General features: G+C 37.9%; 2 protein-coding genes across 5 annotated transcripts; one reads left to right on the forward strand and one right to left on the reverse strand.

The window, feature by feature from the left end:
• Positions 1-1986: 1986 nt before the first annotated feature.
• On the reverse strand, positions 1987-15109 carry pcmt (protein-L-isoaspartate (D-aspartate) O-methyltransferase). Of its 4 annotated transcripts, none has more exons than XM_073855726.1 (8): positions 14797-15109; positions 6820-6933; positions 6566-6597; positions 6380-6484; positions 6182-6306; positions 5856-5937; positions 5287-5503; positions 1987-2386 (listed from the first exon to the last, which is right to left on the reverse strand). In XM_073855726.1, exons 1-7 carry the CDS (start codon positions 14993-14995, stop codon positions 5324-5326), a joined length of 837 nt encoding a protein of 278 aa, XP_073711827.1. In that variant the 5' UTR covers positions 14996-15109; the 3' UTR covers positions 1987-2386; positions 5287-5323. The 4 variants fall into 4 exon arrangements, with proteins under 4 accessions (XP_073711827.1, XP_073711826.1, XP_073711830.1 ...); XM_073855725.1 differs by having other exon boundaries at positions 5334-5503; positions 14797-15107; XM_073855729.1 differs by having other exon boundaries at positions 6820-6924; positions 14797-15103.
• Positions 15110-15620: 511 nt separating this feature from the next.
• On the forward strand, positions 15621-21237 carry nup43 (nucleoporin 43). The gene is made up of 8 exons (XM_073855730.1): positions 15621-15868; positions 15961-16083; positions 16434-16511; positions 16628-16790; positions 17073-17208; positions 18860-19011; positions 19363-19475; positions 20913-21237. Exons 1-8 carry the CDS (start codon positions 15749-15751, stop codon positions 21135-21137), a joined length of 1110 nt encoding a protein of 369 aa, XP_073711831.1. The 5' UTR covers positions 15621-15748; the 3' UTR covers positions 21138-21237.
• Positions 21238-23089: the final 1852 nt, after the last annotated feature.

Here is a 23089-nt window from a genome sequence, read left to right on the forward strand (position 1 = left end):
TGCCTTTATCAACGCTATTGCATGAGAATTCGTACATATTTTACGAGTTGGCTAATTTGTATTAATTCATACGGCCACATTCGTAAGTTCTGGCACGATTTGCCTTGACCCCTTAGATGTTGGGGTTAGGTGCTGGGTTAGTTTTTTTTTTTCATGAGAATTGCACGTTTAAAATATGCATGAACTCTCGTGAGATCAGGCTGGCCTTCTCATCCTCCTGGTGGGAATGATACTGACATTTTAAGGCTTTCTCCACATTGAAATATCTAATTTATGACTTGGTGCAATTGAAATGACCTTCACTCAGATTTCCTTATACCAGTCAATGTTGCTGTTATTGTCAAACTTTAAAAGGATTGCTCTGGGGCAATTAAGTGACTTACAGATCCAGTTTTACACCAACATGGGACTATTTAAAAGAGAGGCACTTTGCATTAACTATTTAGGCTACATTTGAAAGTGCGAGTTATAACACACAAGAGGTTTATCTGTCCTGATGTTGCTATACAATGAAATATTACACAAACCATTAAAACATGAACCAAATTCATACCATAAACTGAGAAAAGATGAGCAGTGTGATCATGAAGAAAATAAAGACAGAAAAAAAGACCATGGCTTAGCAGAACGTTTATTTGTTCAAAGCTGTTTGTGTGTGCAGGAAACACACAAACATGCACAGAGAATTGGCGTTGAAAACCACTGACAATCATAATGACAAATGAAGTTGAGCTCAATCCGCTGTTCTACATGTGACTGTACATCTGTCGCTGCACATGTTAGCAGAAGATAGATAGATTGATCAAAAGCTTATTCTGCAGTGATGTGAAATATATTTCACAAAAGTGAGCAGTTATACCTGTGACTGCAATAATTCATCCAAAAAGAGAATATTACCTTTATATCATATACCCTCATATCATTCAAAACCTGTATTATTTTCTTTACATAAATGACCAAAGTAAAGTATAATACTAGAGCATCATTTTAAAGAAATCGGTGATGACGAAACAGCTCCACAAAAGTAGCCCTTATGTGCACAAAATTTAGTCTCAAGCCATCCATACAATCTATTTGTGTGAAGCCATTATTCACTGTAATCTCATTACCATAAATTTAATTTGCAATGAAATCAAACCTTCATGCATCTAAAAGTGCCGATTTTAAATGTGAACTGCATTTACAGTTTGATTGTATAAGTCATCATTCACTTTCATCTTATAACAGCTCTGGCATCATTTGTGTTTAACAGCCAATAACAAAAATAATACAGGGCTGGAATAACATTGATGATCACAATCTGTTTGTTTGAACTATCAGTTTAAGAAGTTAATTTGCAAAATTCCAATTTAAATTAATATTCAAGATTCTAAATTCTGATTGGACGAGCTGCACATTAATATGCAGTTTGACCAGACATTCAACACTAATGCACTGAATGACTGCATTGTTTGGCAACTGTAAAGTAAGGATAATGCATTTTATAACATAGTAAAAGTCCTCTTTATTCACTAATAATAAATCTGAACATTGGTGCCTTATCGCATTGCTGTTGCCATTGCTATAAAAGTAATATTATGACACAGATATACATGATTTTGATTGATTAATGCTTTTTGCAGTCATATATTTTAGCGCTGAACTGTTGTCATATGCTGTAATTTCCTACATAGTTGTGCCAATTTCATGTCTCGCATAATAAACTACCTACCTAGGAAGTTAACATTTCATGTCGATTTATTTGGTAAGTATTGTAGTGATATAATAAGCAGAAAATGTACAACTGATCATTTTTGCTCATTATCTCAAGGTTTGTTTTGCAAAAATGACTAATGATACTTTATTCCTTACTAAGAAGCTTTAGTCATTTTACCCAAGTTAGGCTGGTCCCTTAACTGTGGTAAAATCACTGTAGTCTGCCTGGGCAGCTGAAAAACACAAGCCATAAACATGGATCTGCAGAGCAAAGACATCCTTACACATAACTTATCAATGAATTATCTTTTAATAAACAGGCTGGATTCAGCACAACCCCTGTATTTAGTTAACATTAAGCTGAGATGCATAACGAAACAAACCAACTGACGTAATACTGAAATCAACACAAGAAACGTGCACCTGCGCGTCAAAAAAAGAAAACAAACGCATTCGTACAATCCTCAAACTGCAGGCATGAAAATCCCAGCACAAAGCCCTATTTCACTTCTTCCTTTTAAACAAAAATCTGCTCGGGACATCCATCTTTCACAACAGTCAGACTGTCACAGGTATGAAACAGAGCATTTGTACAGGCTCTCCTCAGTGAAGTCTCGATGGATGGTTTGTGTGTGTGTGCACGTGGTGCGATGAGTATTGCCAGGATTCAGCATCTTTTCATAGTTCATCCCTATGAAAAAACAAAGTGCAAAAAGTTACTATGGACATTATCACAGACATGCATACATGCATGCATAACACAGCATGATGTGCATAAATTACTGTGTAATCCGGTGGCGGCCGGTGACTTCTTTTTTTGAGGGCGCACGATGCAAAGCATGTAAACTTGTGCATCACGTGTCAGGTCAAAATACGAGTCATGTTTTTGGAGATGATGCATGATGCAAATGGTTCACATGAAGCAACATGACGAGCAACACACAACACTCCGAACACATATTTGTGAATTCACGCCCCTCGGAGGAGAAGTCACTGGCCGCCACTGGTGTAAACACAAACACATGCATAAATAGTTTCAATGTTATGTATTAAGGTCAATGAAATACAGGCTATGTTCAAACTGCACACAATTCGACTATAACTCTGATCTTAAGAACCGACTGTCTGACTTTTCCTTTGCATGTGATAAAATCAGATCTGCTTATTCAAGAAAGTGTGGCCAGTACCGGTACACGTCTATGGGTTGCTATAGTAACGTGGTATCAGAGAGAAACCAGCTGCATCAGTCCTGATTTCATGAGGTGTCAATGAAGGAGGCATTCATTTGTTTTATGTCTGTTCACTACTTCTGTGTAACTAAATCCACATCAAATACCGACTGATCCAAAAGTTGCTTTGATTCACCTTCAGTGAACTGTTATGGTGCATTCACACCAGACGCGAATGAAGTGTTAAGCACAAGTGATTTACCTGTTAAGTCAATGAAAAGACGCAATAGACATCTCATCCTGCTCATTGAGCATTTCGGCATTTGAGGCACATTAATGCTTGAATTGGGCAAATCGCGCAAGTTGAGAAATCTAAACTTTGGCGGATATTCGCGCCACAGTAACCAATCAGGAGCTTTAGTAGTGACGTGATTATGACATATCGAGCGGAGGCAGAAATACGAAACAACAATGAAGTACAAAATCATTGTTGCTGTATGTGGACATACTTTAATAAAAACAGGAATAAACAGGGTTCCCACACCTTAGTAAACTTCAAATTCAAGGACTTTTCAGGTCCAATACTCTCAAAATCAAGGACTAAATGTGGGGACACATTTTAAGTGAGAGCAAGGCTACATCGTGTTACCTTTTAAAGGAATAGTCCATTTTCTTAAAAGAAAAATCCAGACAATCCACTCACCACCATGTCATCCAAAATGCCGACGTCCCTCTTTGTTCAGTCGAGAAGAAATTATGTTCCCCGAGGAAAACACCGCAGGATTTCCCCCATTTCAATAGAGCCCAACATTTAATACCCAACTCAACACGTAACAGTTTTTTTCAACGGAGTATCAAAGGATCCCAAACGAGGCATAAGGGTCCCATCCAGCAAAACGATTGTCATTTTTGACAAGAAAAATAAAAAATATGCTCTTTTAAACCACAACTTTCTGTCCAGATCCAGTCGTGATGCGTCAGCTGACCCCACGCAATACGTCATGACGTCAAGAGGTCACAGAGGACGAACGCGAAACTCCGCCCCAGTGTTTACAAGTGTGTTGAAAGAGGACCGTTCCGACGTAGTTGTATGTCAACTGATACTAATTAATGTCTTTGTGGCAGTTTATTGTTTAAAATGGTCCACAAATGTGCGTTTTATATATGTAGCACGTGACCTCCCTACGTCACCACGCATTTACGTAAGGTCACGCTGGACCGGACCCAGACGAAAAGCTGTGGTTTAAAAGAGCATTTTTTTTTTGTGAAAAATGACAATCGTTTCGCCAGAAAAGACCCTTATGCCTCGTTTGAGATTGTTTAGAGTCTTCTGAAACTCCGTTGAAAAAAACTGCCACGTGCCGAGCCAAGCATTAAATGTTGGGCTCCATTAATGTCCATTAAAATGAGAAAAATCCTGCAATGTTCTCCCCAAAAAACACAATCTCCCCTCGACAAAAGAAAGACATCAACACCCCGGATGACATGGTGGTGAGCAAACCATCCGGACCCCTCCCCCAAGAAAATGGAATATTCCTTTAAGATACATTATTTCAGTTCCCTTTTGAGGGAACTCGCGCTGCGTCACTGCGGTGACACTTTGGGGACGCCTCCAGGGGTAAGTGTGTCTGAATGTGTATATCAAATTCAACCAATGGTGAGGCTTAACGACAAAGACAGGGTGACACGGGAGCCAGGAAGTATATTGCTATCTGAAATATTGGCAAAGACGGTGTTACAGGGACGCATGAAGTATGGCAAGGGAGATGCAGTGTCTCGTTCCCTTCTCATGGAACAACAGTTACATATGTAACCCGAGATGTTTTCATGTGTCAAACACAACTATGCAAAAAAGCATTTTGGTAGAAATCAACATTCGCATATAGAACATATAAGCATTTAAAGCAAACAGTTTAGCACGTGTGCTTAAAAGGCTAGAAATTTTATATTATCCTACACTACATAGAGAATAATATGGATTTTTTCCCAAGAAAACTTCTTGCATAAAATAGATTCAAGCACTTTCAATGACCTGTATCTATGTATGCATATTTTCAAAAACTTCCCAGGGCCTTGAATTTTTCCCCCTAGATTCACAAACTATCAAGGATTTCAAGGACGTGTGGGAACCCTGAATAAAAAAGGATCTTTGAGTGAGGAGGTCGGCTACCAGTGTGAACAAAGCCATGATGTTAAATCTAAACAGCCTGTGATGTCATCATGCCTTCACGTCTTGTCATTCAGAAAGCAAATTCAAGCCCATTCCAGGTAAATAGCACAACAGAAGTTTCTAAACGTAAATATTATCATGTTTTTTGGTGGGATCAGGCACGCCTGTGAGTTAAGGCCCCAAAAAAACCAAACAGCTGGCATGGATCAAACGCAGGCTCTGTCTGCTCCACGCTGGAGCGCACCGCTTCACCTGTGCCCTAGAAGAAAGAGGGACAGAGGACAGGAATTCACTTCCACCTTGACCACTGCTTGTCTTTGTCTGTTAAAGGCACGTAAATCACGCCCATCAGCGGCTTCATTTTAGTACTGCCATCCTCTAGTTTGTCATACTGCTCCAACATCTGGTTTCCTCCCGCTGGCCCGACCGGCAGAATCAGACGACCGCCCGGTTTCAGTTGGTCCAACAACTACAAATCAAACAAACACACTTTTGCTGTTGTTGTTGGCATATGGTATACCTAAAGCTTTTTAAATACAGAAATGTTCATGATTCAGAACAAGTGAAGGTTTATCAACAGCATATTGATAAGCATAGAAAATATTTTTTTTTCAATGAAAGCAAGATTGGTGTTCAATTGCGTTGTGATATTGCGTTTTTTAAATGAGGGCCTAGTTGAAATTATTTTCTGTGGTTATCCACATTATGCTCAATGTTGTGGTTAAAGCCTAATTTGTACTGGAGTCAATGTACATTTCTATAAGAAGACAGCTTAGGATGCAAATGTTGCAATGTATCCAAGATAATTTGGACAAACGTACTGCTTGTGGCACATTAGGAGCGGCAGCTCCAACATGTATGGCGTCATAAGGCGCTTCCTCTGTATGACCCATTCTCCCATCTCCAACAATAACAACACATAGACACTGCATTAAAGCACCATTAATATAGCCAAAGTCATATCACTCATCACTTCTGTCCTAATGTAAGTGTCTGCTGGTCACTAAACACCAAATCTGTTTGCTAAATTATATATAGTTAAAGTCATATTCAAATAATCTAATGTTAAACTAAATCATCATATCAGATTATCATTGGTATCAGTATTCCTTACAAACTGGTTTACAAAATGTAAAACAGATTTAAACCAACAATAAGTTTGAGCCTCCCAGAAGAGATCAAACTGGGGTCATCTTTTTTTACATTATTTACAGAGTCATCCACCAGCTCTTTAATATGATCGATGCCAATCACCTTCCCTTTTGGACCAACCTGTAACACAACACACCCAATATAAACGCAAACTCGTGTAATCGTCCATTTGATTGAATGTAATGTGACCAACCATCCTGGCGAAGCAGACAGACAAGATTCCAGAGCCTGAGCCCACATCCAGAGCTTTTGCTCCTTCATACAGGTGATCGTGAAGAAGCTCCAGAGCGTATGCATGCTACAGGATACCAACATGTTCATCAGTACCTGTCTCAAACTGACATATGGCTCTAACACCAGGAAATCATTTTTTACTTACCATATGAGGTGCGCTTATTGTTGCTTGGTAACCTGCATAAAATTACAGACGAGACTTAAAAACATAATAGCAAAAGAGAAAAGATTCACCAAAGTGTCACTCGAAATCAGGTGTTTAATATAGAGAGACATTCTTGGGGGGACTGAGATTGAGAAACACTGTTTGAGACATTGCACGATATATATACACACGGGCTAGTATGCTTTGCACATGACATTATTAACAAAATGACAGCTCTGAATTTTGTGACATACCTATAGATTGTGGCGAATCCATGTATGGATTACATCGGGAGAAATGGGAACGGTCTGTGGCCAACATAACCTCATAGACGCGTTCGGATTTAATGATGCCATTCTCTGGACAAACAACACAAATGAATAAACATGATATATTAATTTCACTCATTTGTTTGTATGTTTCTGCATACATTTTTAAATGAGATGAATACATTTTATAGTTATAGTATGGTATATACGATTATCTTATTAATCTATAAGACAAAAATATTTAAAGTGTAATTTCATTTATTATTTATGTTTTTCAAAACCAATATGACTTTCTTTTCTGCCAGGTATACCAAAGTATAGACATTTGCAGACGCTTTTATCCAAAATACCTTACAGTTTTTGTGTGTCAGTGACATTTATAGCAGTTGCACCCTTTGACTTTCTGGTTGCACCACCTGACCTCTGCAATAGATTTACATTTAACAAACTGCCACTTGAATTCTGGTATAAGCTTTTGCCTGTGATATCAAATTCATAAATATATGTTAAATACAATGAAATGTGTTGAATTAAACAAAAAATTTTCGGTGGTTGTACCACCTGACACAAAAAGGTACCAGCCCACCCATTACATTAACGTTGCTATTTTTCAGTATTTGAGAGAAACTTTTTTCAGCCATAAATACCACCAAGGGTTCACTGGATGAAGTGATATTATGTTTACTGTTTATACTTACTGTTTTAACTTCCTAATAAAAAGCCCATGATTTCGGATGTAGTACCTTGAGAACATCCAAATTCTTGGACAAAAGTTTTCACAAAACATACCAACTAATGATATTCGTGAAATGTATTTATAAGAAAGGTTTAAAATAGTAATAATGCATCTTATTTTGCATTTGTAATAATTTAAATACCATTTTTAACAGATGCCTTAAACTGTTAATTTGTATGAACAATTGGCCACCTGCCATTTACAAATTTGATCTACAAAAATGTATTTATTATTAAACAATACTAAAAATGTATTTAAACTAAATTAAACTAAAGTGACACACATCATAAATGTATAAAGTTATTTTTGTAGTACAACAAAAATATGCATGTCATTGACAATGGAAGATGCTGGGACAGACAACAGCACAGACGTGGATATACCTGTACATCATTCTGTACACATTTGTGACCTATAAATGGGGCAACAAAACCTTTGTGGCATGCCAGCAATCATACGCTGGTATTTAAAACATGCTAATAATATCATGCTACACATTTGCAGTAAATACTATAGCAAACATGTGGCACTTCTACTTGATACACTTACAAATGATGAGTCACAGACTGAAGTTTTTAATTCTTCTCACCCACCTTTACTTATTCACTTCTAAGCCATTGTGATTCTTTATTCATCATTTCCTCATTAAAGAGCTTATAAACATGACCCAAACCAGCACTGCATAACTGCTATGCAAATAATCTCATAATGACTGTAATAATAAAAAAATTTGATTTACTTTAAGCAAACTATCTCATTCATCCTTTGAGCGAAACCGTTTGTGAGCTTCAGTCTAATATACCTTTTTATAGGCACTGAGGCTGAGTGAAACACTACCCTAACCATCTGACATGGTTATTTTCAGCAGGTATGTAAACACTGCAAGTCAATAGTGACCAAGACACCACCAGACACAGGCGGCACATAATTAAACATATTTATGGATGCTCCTCAAAGAGGAAAGTCTAGTTTTGCCCACACTGAATTTAATAAAGTAGTTAACCGATTACTAATGAGCTAAGGTAAAAGTAAAGACTGAAAAACCTAACCTGATTCTTCCCACCATAATGTTTTGCATGTGCACTCCTGTCTGTGCTGTACCAGAATTGAGTGTTATCCAATTCAATGATTTACCTCAATTTGCATAATTTAACTAAAGGCACTAAGGCTGCGTCAGAAAATGAACACATACTAGATTATTAATGAATTAAATGTTTTTAACAGATACCTCTAATGAAAACAGCTGCGTGATGAAGTAAAACTAAAGGGTTAATAAACACAAACTGAAGCAGATGTTGTAGAACGTCTGGCAAACGATGATAGATAGCGCAAAGACTGTAAAAACTAATTATTTCCCACTATTAATTACATTATCTTAAAGGAGTGTAACTATTGTAGCATGTAAATAATGCACATAAATAACGTGAGCAAGAAAATTTTCAAGAACTATAGACTAATACAATAACAGACTAAACCCAAAACATAAAGCCACTCACTGTTCTCACGGACACGCGTTTTATCAACTGGTTATCCTCCAGACAGTGACGGGACCATTTCGGCCGTGTGGCGCGCGTGCACGCTCGCTGTGTGAAATGCGTCCATGCTATTCTTCGAGATGTTTTATCAACTGGCTACTAGTTATCTTCCAGACAGTGATGGACCACGTCTTTCTCTCATTTGGCCGTGTGGCACACGTCTGCGCTACTCTCCTAGATGCACATGACAGCCTTTTGTGCAGCTATTTTTTTTTTGGACGACCTAGTTAAGGCGGTAGGTTTTTCCAGCTTAGGCGGGCCGCCTGAACTGCAAAGTGCTGCGGGAAACCCTTGTATATATAAATATGCACATGTTGTTTAATATATCGTTAAACGTTTACCTCGATGAAGGAAAGTCATTGTCTCACCAGGCTGTGTTTGTTCAGCTATCCAGTGCTGAGCTTCGATGAAACTTCACGAGACCGGCGAGATGCTTCCACAGGGCGGGAGATACGCGGCGTGATTGACAGCTTTGACGCCAAATAGATATACGTGAAAATCAGATGACATGATTTCACAACTTTTCATTGGCCATTAGATATGTGAAGCATACTGTATACGGAAATGAACCTGGACATTCAATCCGTCAAAAAATCTCAAAATTGGCAAAATGGACATACATGGTTTTCATCGGACAGCGACGATATGTATTTGCATTTGAATAGAGCCCCGTTACCACTTTTGGACATTTTTGAATAAAATAACGCATCTCTATTGTCTTCTTCGTTGGATAACTCCTCTCCTGGGGGTTCACGGGATACCAAAGTGTCCATTTAATGACTTAACTTCTGGATCTTTCTGGGAGTAATAGGTCATCCGGGTACTTCGCCTACTGTTTCTCGAATACTATAAATTTGGACATACTACTCGCCTCACCTACTGCATTTTTCCTACTTTATAGTATGGAAGTAGGCGGTTTCAGACACAGCCTCAGTCACCCTTAGGGTGACCACCCGTCCCGCGTAGCGCGTGAACGCACAGCGTTTGAAGCCCAATTCATGCGTCCCGCAAATTGAGACCGTGTCACGCATAATCAATGATTGCTTAAAAAAGTTGGTCGCTCTATATCCTTAAACCCAGGCAGCCAAACGAACATTACTAGACAGTTCAGGCTCGCTCGCCACTCGCTACTCGCACGCTACTGTTGCCCCTCAGCTGAACTGCTGACTAGGTTATTGTTAACTTTTCGTTGTTGTCATGACAGCGCAGTCCGCACGCAGCCACGCACGTGCATCCCTTACATGATGCGCGCTTTCCAATTCGAAAAATGGAGAAAGAGACTGAGTCTGACTCTGCACCGCCATCATCAATTAAAAAGAGAAGGTGGGTACAAGAAAATAAATATTTGTGGCTGAAAGTCCTAAAGATGTTTCCAGAACACTCAACAGTTTTTTTTCCTGCGCCTGCCTTTACTAACATGCAAGTTCACCATCCTCCCTCTTCTCGTTCCGTGAACCCCTGGAGTTGTGAGTTAAGACTTTTTTAACGGTTTCTGTGTTGTTGAGCAACTTCAATTCCTGTTAATTCTATAATTTTATATTATAATGTATTTAAAGTGAATAAATTATAATGAAAAATAAATTAAATAGCTAAAGTAAATCGTAAGTGAAAGTGCATCTGTCAATCATTGAATGTTCAAAATATTATGAATCTTTATTTAAAAAAATACACATTGGTTGGCCTATTCATGAGCATACATCAAGTTTAGGGGAATAGGGCATTATAATTATGCCATGTACACTGCAAAAAATAATTTTCAAAAAAAAATGTCTTTGTATTTTTGTTTTGTTTTCAGTAAAAATATCAAAAAATTCCCAAATCAAGATGCTCTTTCCTAAGGAGCAAAACGACCCAAGAAAATAAGTCCAGCCCCTACACCAAAAATATCAAATTTAAGTGATTTTGTGCACAAAACAAGGAAACAATCTTGAATTTAGTGTTTTAGAAAAATGTTCAAGATTTTTTTGCTTACCCCATTGGCAGATTTTTTAGTTTTGTGCACAAAATCACTTAAATTAGATTTTTTTTGTCTAAAAACTAGACTTATTTTCTTGGGTCGTTTTGCTCATCGAGAGGGAGCACCTTCATTTGAGAATTTTTAGATATTTTTGCTGAAAACAGGACAAACATACAAGATTTTTTTCTAGAAAATAAGTTTTTTGCAGTGTAAGGTGGTATGTGCTAGAAATGGGTAAACCACTATCAATAAGTCGGCCCGTGGGTCGGGTGCACCGCCGGGCCAGGGAGTGTCCCACATTGTCCCTCAGAAACACTCCCCTTGTCCCCCCTTGGGCTTATTAGCAGGTGGTCACCCTAGTCACCCTCGTTATTGATGTGTGATATTTGGAACCATATTGTGCTATGTTAAACCATAAGTGGTGTTATAGTCATGCTTTACACCTACAGAGGTGTTCAATAGGTGATCTGTAGCACTAAAAATGGTTCCCCTATCATTACGAACTTCTTGTAGTAGTATTTGGCACCATAGTTGTAAAAAACACAGCAAGACTATACTTTTACATTTCCAAGAGAATGCATGCGAAAGCAGTGTTAAGATCATGACCCAAGTAAGGCTGCACAATCGCATCCGATTGTCATGCGCATTTCGTCAGTAAAGCCGGTTCCTTGATTACTAGTAAATCTCCATCGCCTGCTTTCAGGTGGAGCGGCATTTACTTCACAATCGGGGCAATATTGCCTTCATTATTGCAGACGTAGAGCATATACATTTTATTTAAAGATTGGTAGACCTCTTCAATATTTGAAGACAAGACAGAAATACACAGATCAAGATTTGTTTAGTTTCTGAAGTCTTTTCACAATGGGTGAGACTGTAAATAATAAATGCTTTACAATTATAATATAATATTACGCATAATCCTTGCTTCCACGCCCAATGGACTCTGGGCAGATTATTTTTAGTGTACGTTTTTGGAACAGAAAGTTAATGACAACCGCGTCACATAACCTGCTTTATGTACTCCATTGTTCATTTTGTAGTGCTTGCAGTCACAATTACTGGGAGATGAGATGTGCATGACAATCGCATGTGATTTATCGTGGAGCCCTAGATCAGTGTTTCCCAATCCTGGTCCTCGAGCACCCCCCTCCAGAAAGTCCCAGATGTCTCCTCACCTAAAACACCCGATTCAACTCATCAGTCTCCTTTCAGAATGGATAAACTTGTTCGACTTCATGCGACGCCGCTAGAACTGACAGGCGGATGACGTTAAAGTGCCGCTAGAACACTTTGTATGATTTCTCGAATCGTTCTCGTGGTACTTTGACGTCATCCGGCTGTCGGCTCTTGTAAAGCTGCATGAAGCCGAACAAGCCTGATAACATGTCTCCCTAACAAGCCGTTGAGTAAAATCAGGTGTCTCAGATAAGGAGACATCTACAAATCTCTGGAAGAGGGAACCTGAGGACCAGGACTGGGAAACACCGCCCTAGACCCAAGTCAAAAAGCCCAACCTATCATGACATTCTGGTGTCTGTGGTTCACATCCCTCTTTCAGTGTTAGTCTATACCAGGGCTTTTTATGATGCCAATGACCCTCAAATATGATGAACCTTTTAGTGAGGGACCCCCTACCAAACATATATATAGTGCTGCCTCACGATTAGTCGCGACTAATCATTTGCAGAATAAAAGTTTTTGTTTACATAATATATGTGTGTACTGTGTATGATAGTTATGTATAAATGCACACACAGGCACGCATGTATTTAATTAAGAAATATTTGCATGTGTATATACATGTTTATATTTATATATAATTTATATTATATATAAATATAAATATTTATTATATTAATATATTTTTTTCTTAAAATTCTGCATGTATGTGTGTGTATTTATATATACATGGTTATTGCACAGTGCACACACATATATTGTGTAGACGGGGACTTTTGTTCTGCAAGCGATTGGTCGTGACTGATCGTGAGGCAGCACTACATATATATAGGCATTTACATATTTTTATGTATAATAATATATACTTGGCTTAAACTCTTGTTTCATAGAAGCTTTACAAGGAATCCTGCCTTTCAAACCTTAATAAGTGATATAAAATTACTATGTATGTAATAAGGAAAACACAGAACAATATAAAGTAAATATAAATGATTCTGAAATGTATGTAGCAAGAAAAACCCAATAAATAAATGTTAAAATGTTTATTTTTTTCTATGAAAATTTCTGGAGGCCCCCGCCAGACCCCAGTTTGAAAACCCTTGATCTATACGTTTTTTTAAATAAGTCGAATAACTTACAAAAATAATAATGCACGCTTTCAGCTAGCTGTGTAAGGTATTACTCATGTCTGTAGCAAAAGATACACAACAAAAGTTTAATACTCAGTGATTTTATCAAATGTCCGATGTGAGCAACAGTAACAGTGATGCTTGCTAAGGCAAGCACTCCTAAATATAGTGCACTGACCGCTTGACCTCAGGATTAATCCGGGAGCACATAAGACTGGGTTACATGCTAAACTGAGGAATGTTACTAGGCAACAGTCATCCATAAGTTTAGTTAAAATTGTGAATATTTAAAAAGTGAATATAGTTAAATTAACATATCTGTAATAAAGTAAAAAATGTTGCACCACAATAACAAGAATGCAATACAGCTACACAATTCAGATATCATCAACTTAATTTGGTCATTGATTTAAAAATTTAGCTACTAAACTGCAGGGGCTGTATTACAGAAACTTCCTATTTTAAGCCTTAAGATCTGACAAGTTCAATGTTCTGAATGAAATCGTAACTGACATGGCTATAAGGTTTACTAACAGATGAAACACAGAAACCGTATTATATAGTTAAGATGTTTCTGTATTGTGTGGTGGCACCAGTACACTTGTCATGATGCAATAATTAGCTTTTTCGACTGCATTGGAGCTCTGCGCAAACCGATCGGCTAATTACCGCGAGAAATGTGCCTGTACGTAACAAAGAGCAAATTCTCGCGGTACTTTGATATCATGAGACGATCAGTCTGCGCAGTGCACATCTTTCGCCTCACACACCCTTGCCAACATGTGCTGCGCCACGCCCACCACACGACGTTTCAAAATAAAAACTGCACATAGTTATAAAACTATACCTGTATTATACTTATTAATAGCTTGGCGCCTAGGAAAGACAGTTCCTTTTGCACTGTATACACGTTTTATATAATTACAAAAACAAGTCGATATAGGTTGAACAGAATGGGTGTCATCTTATTTGTAACAAACCCACTAAATAATATTATTGCTCAATTACAGCCATAGAAAACACGAACGGGCAAGTAAACAATATCTAGACTACAATAACTGGATAAGTACCGTGCAAGTATAGATCATCTGCACCAGTTTGATAATGATCAAACTATTCTGCTAGCAGCTAGCTAAGTTAACAGCAAACGAAGAGCTTTGAAGCGCAAGTAAAAGTTTTAAACACGGCCCAGCAGTCACTGTGTACTTGTGCACGATACTAACACTCATTAAAAAGAGGCACATAATAAAGTCATGCCATCATAACACCCACCCGCGCAGTTTCCCCTCAGCTCTACGCAATGCTAGTTCACAGATGCGCACTTTACCTGACTATCCTGACGTAAACAAACCCAATTTCTTAGGGCCACAGCAAGTATGCCTGTTTTTTCTCTTTGAAACTTGCGAAGCGGACTAAACTTACTGCGGAGGTTGTTGACGAGCTCGGCATGACTCGCTCCTCCGGATTTCCAGGCCATTATTCTGCGGATCAGGTAGAGTGCGGCTGTCAGCGCCGCGCCTGCGCACACCGCTCTTCCGAGCACCGTTACCACTTCCAGCACTGATACGTCACCCGGCATGACCAAACACTCTTTAACGAGTCTTTGCTGCTGCTGCCTCATTCATCGTCTGCCATGTTTATCATATGAAGATATTGACATATATTTCATGTAATTCGGAATTTCTCGGGTAGTGTCGATCTGCTGCTATGGCCAGCAGGAGGAGAGCACGAGCGCGTTACTGTCGTGTGACGTAATGGATTGTAAGGTTCACCGATTTGGCGCATTTTCTAAAGGCCAAATAATTTTTTTGTAAGTTTAATAGGCTAATAAACAAATCAGTATATAGACAAAATGCCCAAACTGTAAGACACTGTGGCAGGCAAATTAAATTTCCTTTCTCTTTAATATTAGTTTAATCAATTAAACCTGCCACAGAACTGTTGCGTGTGTAATACGTCACAACGTGAAAAAAATGAAGCTGTGTCCGCCTTTTTTATATAGTTGACTTACATGTTATTCGATATATTGAGAACATAGAATTATTATTAAACAATTTCAGACAGAAGAATATGTGGCCAGTAAAAACGTAATGTGTTTAATCAGGTAAAATTACAAATAATATTAAAATATATTATATATTACTGTATTCATTTTTTTAAATGAACTTACATTATTATATTATTCCAGTTGTTATTTGTAATTGCTAAAGTTATGCAATTTCATATTCGTTTTTACCGAATCGCGTTTGGTTGTTTTGACCTGTTGAGGCCGCCGTAGCTTAACACGACAGAAGAAGCTGGCGGGATACAGCCTAGCGGTGCATGTGGAGCAGACTGCGGTACTTGGGATTATAAAAACTATTGTAGTGTTTCAATGGAGTGTATAAATGCAAAATACATCTCACAGAAAATCAGCGCAACGCGATGGCGGCCTGTTTCTGCGGCTTCACTTCAGCAGCCCGAGCTGTTCGCTACAGGATCATGGGATAACGAGGCACGAACACAAGTTCAAAACATGTCAACTGTGTTTTAGCAGTGAACCGATTGATGTTTAATTGTTATTCATTGATCACTTTGTGTCTGCAGAATAACAGAGTGTCGATCTGGTCTCTGGGGGATCATGAAGTGACACCCATGGATGGAGAGTTTGAGGAAGATCCTCAGTTACTGTGCGAATGTCAGCATGAAGGAGATGTGATGGATCTGCAGGTCAGTGATGACAGATGATGACACACACCTGATGAATTTGTATTTTTCTTTCCAAAATAATTAGTTGTTTGAAATATTTAAAACTGAGCTTTAAGCAGAATAATAGATTTTATATGCTAATATGCATGAAACGTATGATAATTAATGTGCTATATTATAAAAAACATTCTTCTTATAGAAAATTAAATATAATCCCTGAAATATTATATGAAGTATTCATGTTGTTGTCAGTACCAGTTTCAATCCATGTTTTAAATTTTATTACTAGACAAAAGATGCGGCACACACAACGAACGGGCCATCTAATAATAAGTTGTTCAATATATACAGTCATTTGTTTGTCTTTGTAGTTTTTAGATCAAGACAGGCTTGTTTCTGCATCCTCAAGTGGGTCTGTGACCATCTTTAAACTTCGGTCTGACTGTCAGGTATCAGTTTTAATGAGGTGGTTGAACATCGCAAATAACAAAATACAGCTTATGTATGACTCATGTTAAATTCTTGTTTTTTTGCCTTCACGTGTCTGTGTATTATGTGATGTTAGGCTTTGTCAGTGGCTCATGTGTGGAAGAGAGCTCATCGATACTCGTGTGATAATGCACCTTGCACTGCAGTAGTGTGTCGAAGTCCTGAAATAGTGTCAGTGGGGGAAGACGGTCAAATTATTCTGTATAAAGCAGATCAGACAGAAGTTCTCCGGGTTATTGGTAAGTATTATTTGGCACAGAAAACGATCCTCCATATACATTTTGTTGTTTACATTTATTTCCCTGTGTATTATTCTGACAGTTTTACTTTTTCTACAAACATGGAAAAGCGATTTTTATTTTGTCCTAAACTTGACCAGTCCTGGTTACTCCTTATAATCATCTCGAAATAAGTAACACAGGTTTAGCATGAGTACTGTGATTAAATGATGACATGTTTGGGTCAACAATGGGGGATGTGTTAATTTTGAGTGATATGTCTGTGTTATTGGGTTTCAACAGAAAATGCAGATAGCAGTACGATTCATGGCGTGACATTCCTGAGGACGACAGAAGTACTTACTGTGAATTCAATCGGCCAGCTGAAGATGTGGGACTTCAGACAGCACAATGACAATCCTGCACAGATTCTCTCTCTGTATGATTCACTCACATTCACTCAAACACCTTAAACTAGGGATGCACCGAGATATCGGCCTATAGACGGTTTCATCGGACGCATGGTCCGATCTTTACTTACGGTTTCAGGTTTTTTTAGCCTGGCTAACACCAGACCAGTCTTATTGAGAATGAGACGTGGTCTTAGAACCATATACTTATTTTCTCGTATTTGAGGCGTGGTTTTTCGAATATCCAGAGCCGTTAATGTCTGTCAAATGCGTCTGTACAAAGCTCATAGCCAATCGTTTCAATTATACCAGATGACGTATGTAGAGCAACATCAATTCAAACGTAAACGACTTTTATCGGTTCGTGTGCACACAGCTGAAAGCTATGCAACTAAACCGGTAGCTGTATATTGTATTGAAAAGCAACACAATTTAGTGGCACTGTGACAACCACAGTAAAGGCATAATGACAATATGATATTAATAAATACCACTTACCATTTAGAAGTTAATTGTACTTCGTCGACAGCGATGCCTAGCAGGTTGGTCCTATAAATCTCCGTGGCTATCATGTCTTGCCATATCCAAACATACTTCTTGGATATGAAATTGTTTAACGCCAAAAGTTGCTCTTTTTTTAAATAAACTTGCGTTCAAAACTACTTAGAATACTATCTAAGGCTGCATGAAAAGTAACTTCGCGTCTGTTGCCGTGTTAACAAATAACAATACTGCTTTGATGTGTCGCATAGACGTCGTTATCGTCTTGCTGCCCCCTCCCCGTTCTGTGATTGGTTCCCTATTAAGGGGCAAAAAAGGGCCATAGTTTCCATGCTAGACTTGCAGCGTGAATACATTTGCATGCAAGGCAGCATGGGGAAACCCAGTTTTTTTTTTTTTAATAGTCTGACTAGTTAGTAAACTTAACTCTTAAACAAATACTTCGTCTAAAATAACAAATGTTTTGGTTTCCTAGGTAATTTACGTGTTGTTTATTGTGCTTGTTATATAAATAAACTATGTTTAAAGTACTTTGTTGTTATTTATTCTTAGCGGAGTTTACCGGAAGTTACGTGTTGACCACGAAAGCCGCTTGTTTATATTGGTACCTTCTGAAACTGTCTATAATCCATATTGACAGACAAAGCCATTTTTACACTGTAATTAAAATCGGCTGATTGTTTAAAAATAGACGATGATCAGGGCATATTATATCCTGGCAATCAAAAGGGGCAAAAATGCATCAGAGCTCATAGTGTGTGATTATTTTGTATTGGCTCACAAATGACATCAGAATTGCAGTTAGTACGCTTTGCACTTCTAGGATTTTATGGCATAATAAGTGGAGTAAAAACGAAACTATAGGTATAAAGTGTCAAATATGGTATAGACACAGGGATTTTGTCTATCGGTGCATGCCTACTTTAATCCTATACTAAAGTATAACTGATGGAAACTGTGAATATTTTCCTCTTTACATTTTATACATTGCAACATTGCTTCTGAGGACTTGAAATAAGTCACATGGATTACTTCTATGGAGCCACTGTCACTAATTCACTTTAATTATATTGAAGAGTGGCCAGAATATTCTTTAAAAATGACCACAGAAGAAAGCCAGACATGTTGATAGAAGTACAAAAGTGTGTCTATAACCGGTTATATTTGGTGTTGACGCAGGACTGGAGACAGGGTTCCTCTGAACTGCGTGGATAAACATCCGAATCAGCAGCACATAGTGGCCACAGGAGGACAGGATGGGATGTTGTGTATCTGGGATGTGAGACAGGGCAGCGTGCCCTCCACTATCACAGAAGCACATTCAGCAGAAAGTAAGACCTGCTCTTTTCATCTAAATGTTTAGCTTTATTTATTTGTTTTTCCTGTTATGCAGGACTGTTTTAACTCTGTACCTGTACACAATGAGTATGCTTGTATATCATAATGATTTTTTCGATAAAATATTAAACCAGACTTTGATAAGTGCGCTGTGGGCATTAAAGCATTAGTTATCATAATGTTTTTGTTGTTGGTTCAGTCTTGGACTAGAAAAATTTCCAAGTAATTGTCATCACTAACAGCGACAAAAGTCATTTTATTTGATCTCTTTGGGCATGTGTGAGAAATGTCAGAAAGCTTGATTGATATACAGTAATTGATACTGACTCTGTGTTTCATTGTAGTGTGGGAAGTTCATTTTCATCCAACAAACCCCAATCACTTATTCACCTGTTCAGAGGACGGATCCCTGCTCCACTGGGAGACAACATCAGCATCGGACATGAGCTCACTTTTGCAGAGTAAGAGAAGACTCAAACACAGTACATGAAATGAGAAATAATAATTTGCAGGAGGACAGTTATCTGGTTATATGTATGCACATGTGATTAAAGGACAGGTAAAGGATAAAATCAATCAACTTGTTGATTAGTAAAGGTGCTGTAGAATGTAAAACTGTATTTATCTAAGCATAGATGAATAATATGAGTTCTGTACATGGTAATGATATATCGTGAACCTCAAACACGATTATTTTTTCCTTCTTATGTAAACCTTGTGCATGCAAAAGACCGCTGGAAAACAGGCCAATCTCAACATAACACCAACTGTGACGTTACAGTCGAGATGTACGCCCTAACATTACACATTAAATTAATTACAATGCTAAAAACAAAGTTTTGTCTGCTGAATTAGCGCTATATGCTAGTTAATGCTATATGCTAGTCTTTAGGCTGAAGTTCTACTATTGACGTTACAAACACACAAAAAAACGTAACACTCATAAACGTCCATTAACAATCTCCAAACAATTGACTATTCCTCAAAATTTGTATCTTCATCTGATACAGACTCAAACATAAGATCTGTTTACACACACACAGAGCTGCTCTGAGAAACAGCCAATCAGAGCAGAGCTCAACATTATTATTCATGACCCTTTTAAATAAGGGAATAGAATTTCATTTCTAAAAGCATATCCTAGGGTGGACATGTAACACTGTCTCTGGATATTTTTTGCACTTTATAGAGCCACATACCTTCTATGTAGATATCAGAGAACATTTTAACATATTATTTCAATGTATTCTTTCGTACCTTTAAGGACTATATCGGGTATATTGTTAACCTATTTTATAGTGGGCAATATAACATGTGTTCATGTTTCACATGTAAAAAAACGCGGAATTTTTCACACAATTGACTTATCTGTATAGCGCTGTTTTCACTGTCCTCAAAACAGGCTGATGTCTTCCTTGTTATGTGAAGTCCCTCCTTCAGAAATACGTAACAAGTTCTGATTGTGTAGTTTGTTTAGTGTGCTGTGATTCGATGGCAGCTTAGCTTAGCAGAGTCGTTTGAGCCAAAGCTGGTGACTGACGTATTCCTGTGGGCGGAGTTTAGTCAACGCACAGTTTTACTGACGTCATTAAAGCAGGAAATAGAGGGCTGTAGTCCAAACCGGCCGTTCGTTGTAGGCTTTTAAAGAGGAATTTTATTGAAGATAATATATCACCTGGCAGTAAACTTTGAGCTTTATCATTTTACAGGTATTATTTATGCTATTATAGCAACATTACACACTTACTAGGGTTTAAAAATTGGTATCAGGAAGAACGTAACCTTTAAGGCTATTACTTGCTGGGTTATAATTGGTTTGTAGCTAACAGAGTTTATATTCTACAGTGTCTGTTTTTTGTTTATTTCTAATGTTTGTTGTGCTGGTTCATTGTTTCAGAAGGGTTGGAACAGCAGGGTCACGTCACACAGTGCCATACAGCACAATGACTCTGTGGTCAGCGCTTGGCTTACAGGAGACTCCAGCAAAAGTAAACTGGAAGCGACTCACATGCTGCCCAGTCAGACCATGGCTGTCAACAGTCTGGATGTACTGGAGCAGTGTTTAGTGTGCGGCACTGATGGAGAGGCTATCTACATGCATAGACAAGTCCCTGTCTGATGATAAAAACAAATGCTTGTAATTTTTTATATACTGAATTCTTCTTTTCTATTGATTGAATCTGCATGATCGAGTCATTAAAAAAAGCAATGTTTACAAACTGTTTGTCGTAAAAGAGTTACAAGGATTTGAGCCATGCTAAAAGTTTAGTACTTTTAGGGGTGGTTTCCCGGACAAGGATTATCTTAAAGGAATAGTCTACTCATTTTCAATATTAAAATATGTTATTACCTTAACTAAGAACTGTTGATACATCCCTCTATCATCTGTGTGCGTGCACGTAAGCGCTGGAGCGCGCTGCGACGCTTCGATAGCATTTAGCTTAGCCCCATTCATTCAATTGTACCAATCAGAGATAAAGTTAGAAGTGACCAAACACATCAACGTTTTTCCCATTCAAGACGAGTAGTTATACGAGCAAGTTTGGTGGTACAAAATAAAACGTAGCGCTTTTCTAAGCGGATTTAAAAGAGGAACTATATTTTATGGCGTAATAGCACTTTTGGGAGTACTTCGACTCGGCGCAGCAACAGCCTCCCTCTCCCATTATGAGAGTGAGTAGGGGAGCGGACTTTTCAGGCGAGTCGAAGTACTCCCAAAAGTGCTATTACGCCATAAAATATAGTTCCTCTTTTAAATCCGCTTAGAAAAGCGCTGCGTTTTATTTTGTACCGCCGAGCTTGCTCGTATAACTACTCGTCTTAAATAGGAGGAACGTTGATGTGTTTGGTCACTTCTAACTTTCTCTGGATGGTGCCATTGAATGAATGGGGCTAAGCTAAATGCTATCGAAGTGTAGCAGCGCGCTCCAGCGCTTACGTGCACGCACACAGATGATAGAGGGATGTATCAACAATTCTTAGTTAAGGTAATAACATATTTTAATACTGAAAATGAGTAGACTATTCCTTTAAGTTTAATTTAGAATTTAACAAACATGCCTTACTAAAACATTACTTGTGTGCATTTTGAGGTAAAACAAAGGGCACTGGGGTATTTTAAGGTATGTCAGTGCAAGAGGTTTTTAGTTTGGACAGCTCTTACATTTATTTTAATCTAAAACTAGTCTAATCCCTGTCCGGAAAACTGCCCTTTAGAGTTAAAGGCGGAGTGCACGATCTCTGAAAGCTAATGTTGACATTTGAAATCACCTAAACAAACACGCCCCTACCCCAATAGAATCTGGACCTTCTTTTGATAGACCCGCCCCACACATACACAACCCAGGCAACAATGTCGGTTATAGTGCCCCTTACTGCTGATTGGATACAAGTGAATTTTGGTACTCGGCCTGACTCCCTTTTCCAAAGCGTTTCTCAAATATCGTGTACCCCGCCTTTAAATAACTTGCATTATTTAGGATTTGTGACATAAAACCACTCAAAATGGTCAGTTTAGGGTTAGACATTTATACATCACCCTAAAACTGCATAAATAAGCTTTTATTGATTTATGCTTTATTACGATAGGATCATATTTGGCCAAGATACAATAATAAAAAATCTGGAATCTGAGGGTGCAAAAAAAAAATCGAAATTATTGAGATAAAGTTACCTTTAAAGTTGTCAAAGTGAAATCCTTAGCAACACATATTACTAATGATAAATACATTTTTGATATATTTGTGGTAGGATATTTACAAGATACAATGTTTAGTATTGCTAAAAATATATCCATGCTACTTATGATTGTTTTTTTGGTCACATTTAAGACTTTATTTGAGCAATTATCAACATAATTAATCATCTTTAGGGTCAAGCAAAATGTTACTCAGCTCACATTATCATACTTGTGCTATATATTCATAAAATCACTGGGCTTGGTGACAAAAGGTTTGCATTTTTCTTACCAATTGCCTGCTTACTTTACCTCAATCCACGTTTCTCCCTTATCTATCATTTTTACATATGAGTCTTTTAATGCATATCAATCATATAAATATTATTCATCAT

This window comes from Misgurnus anguillicaudatus, chromosome 18 (assembly GCF_027580225.2).
Source record: "Misgurnus anguillicaudatus chromosome 18, ASM2758022v2, whole genome shotgun sequence".
Taxonomy (NCBI): Eukaryota; Metazoa; Chordata; class Actinopteri; order Cypriniformes; family Cobitidae; genus Misgurnus; species Misgurnus anguillicaudatus.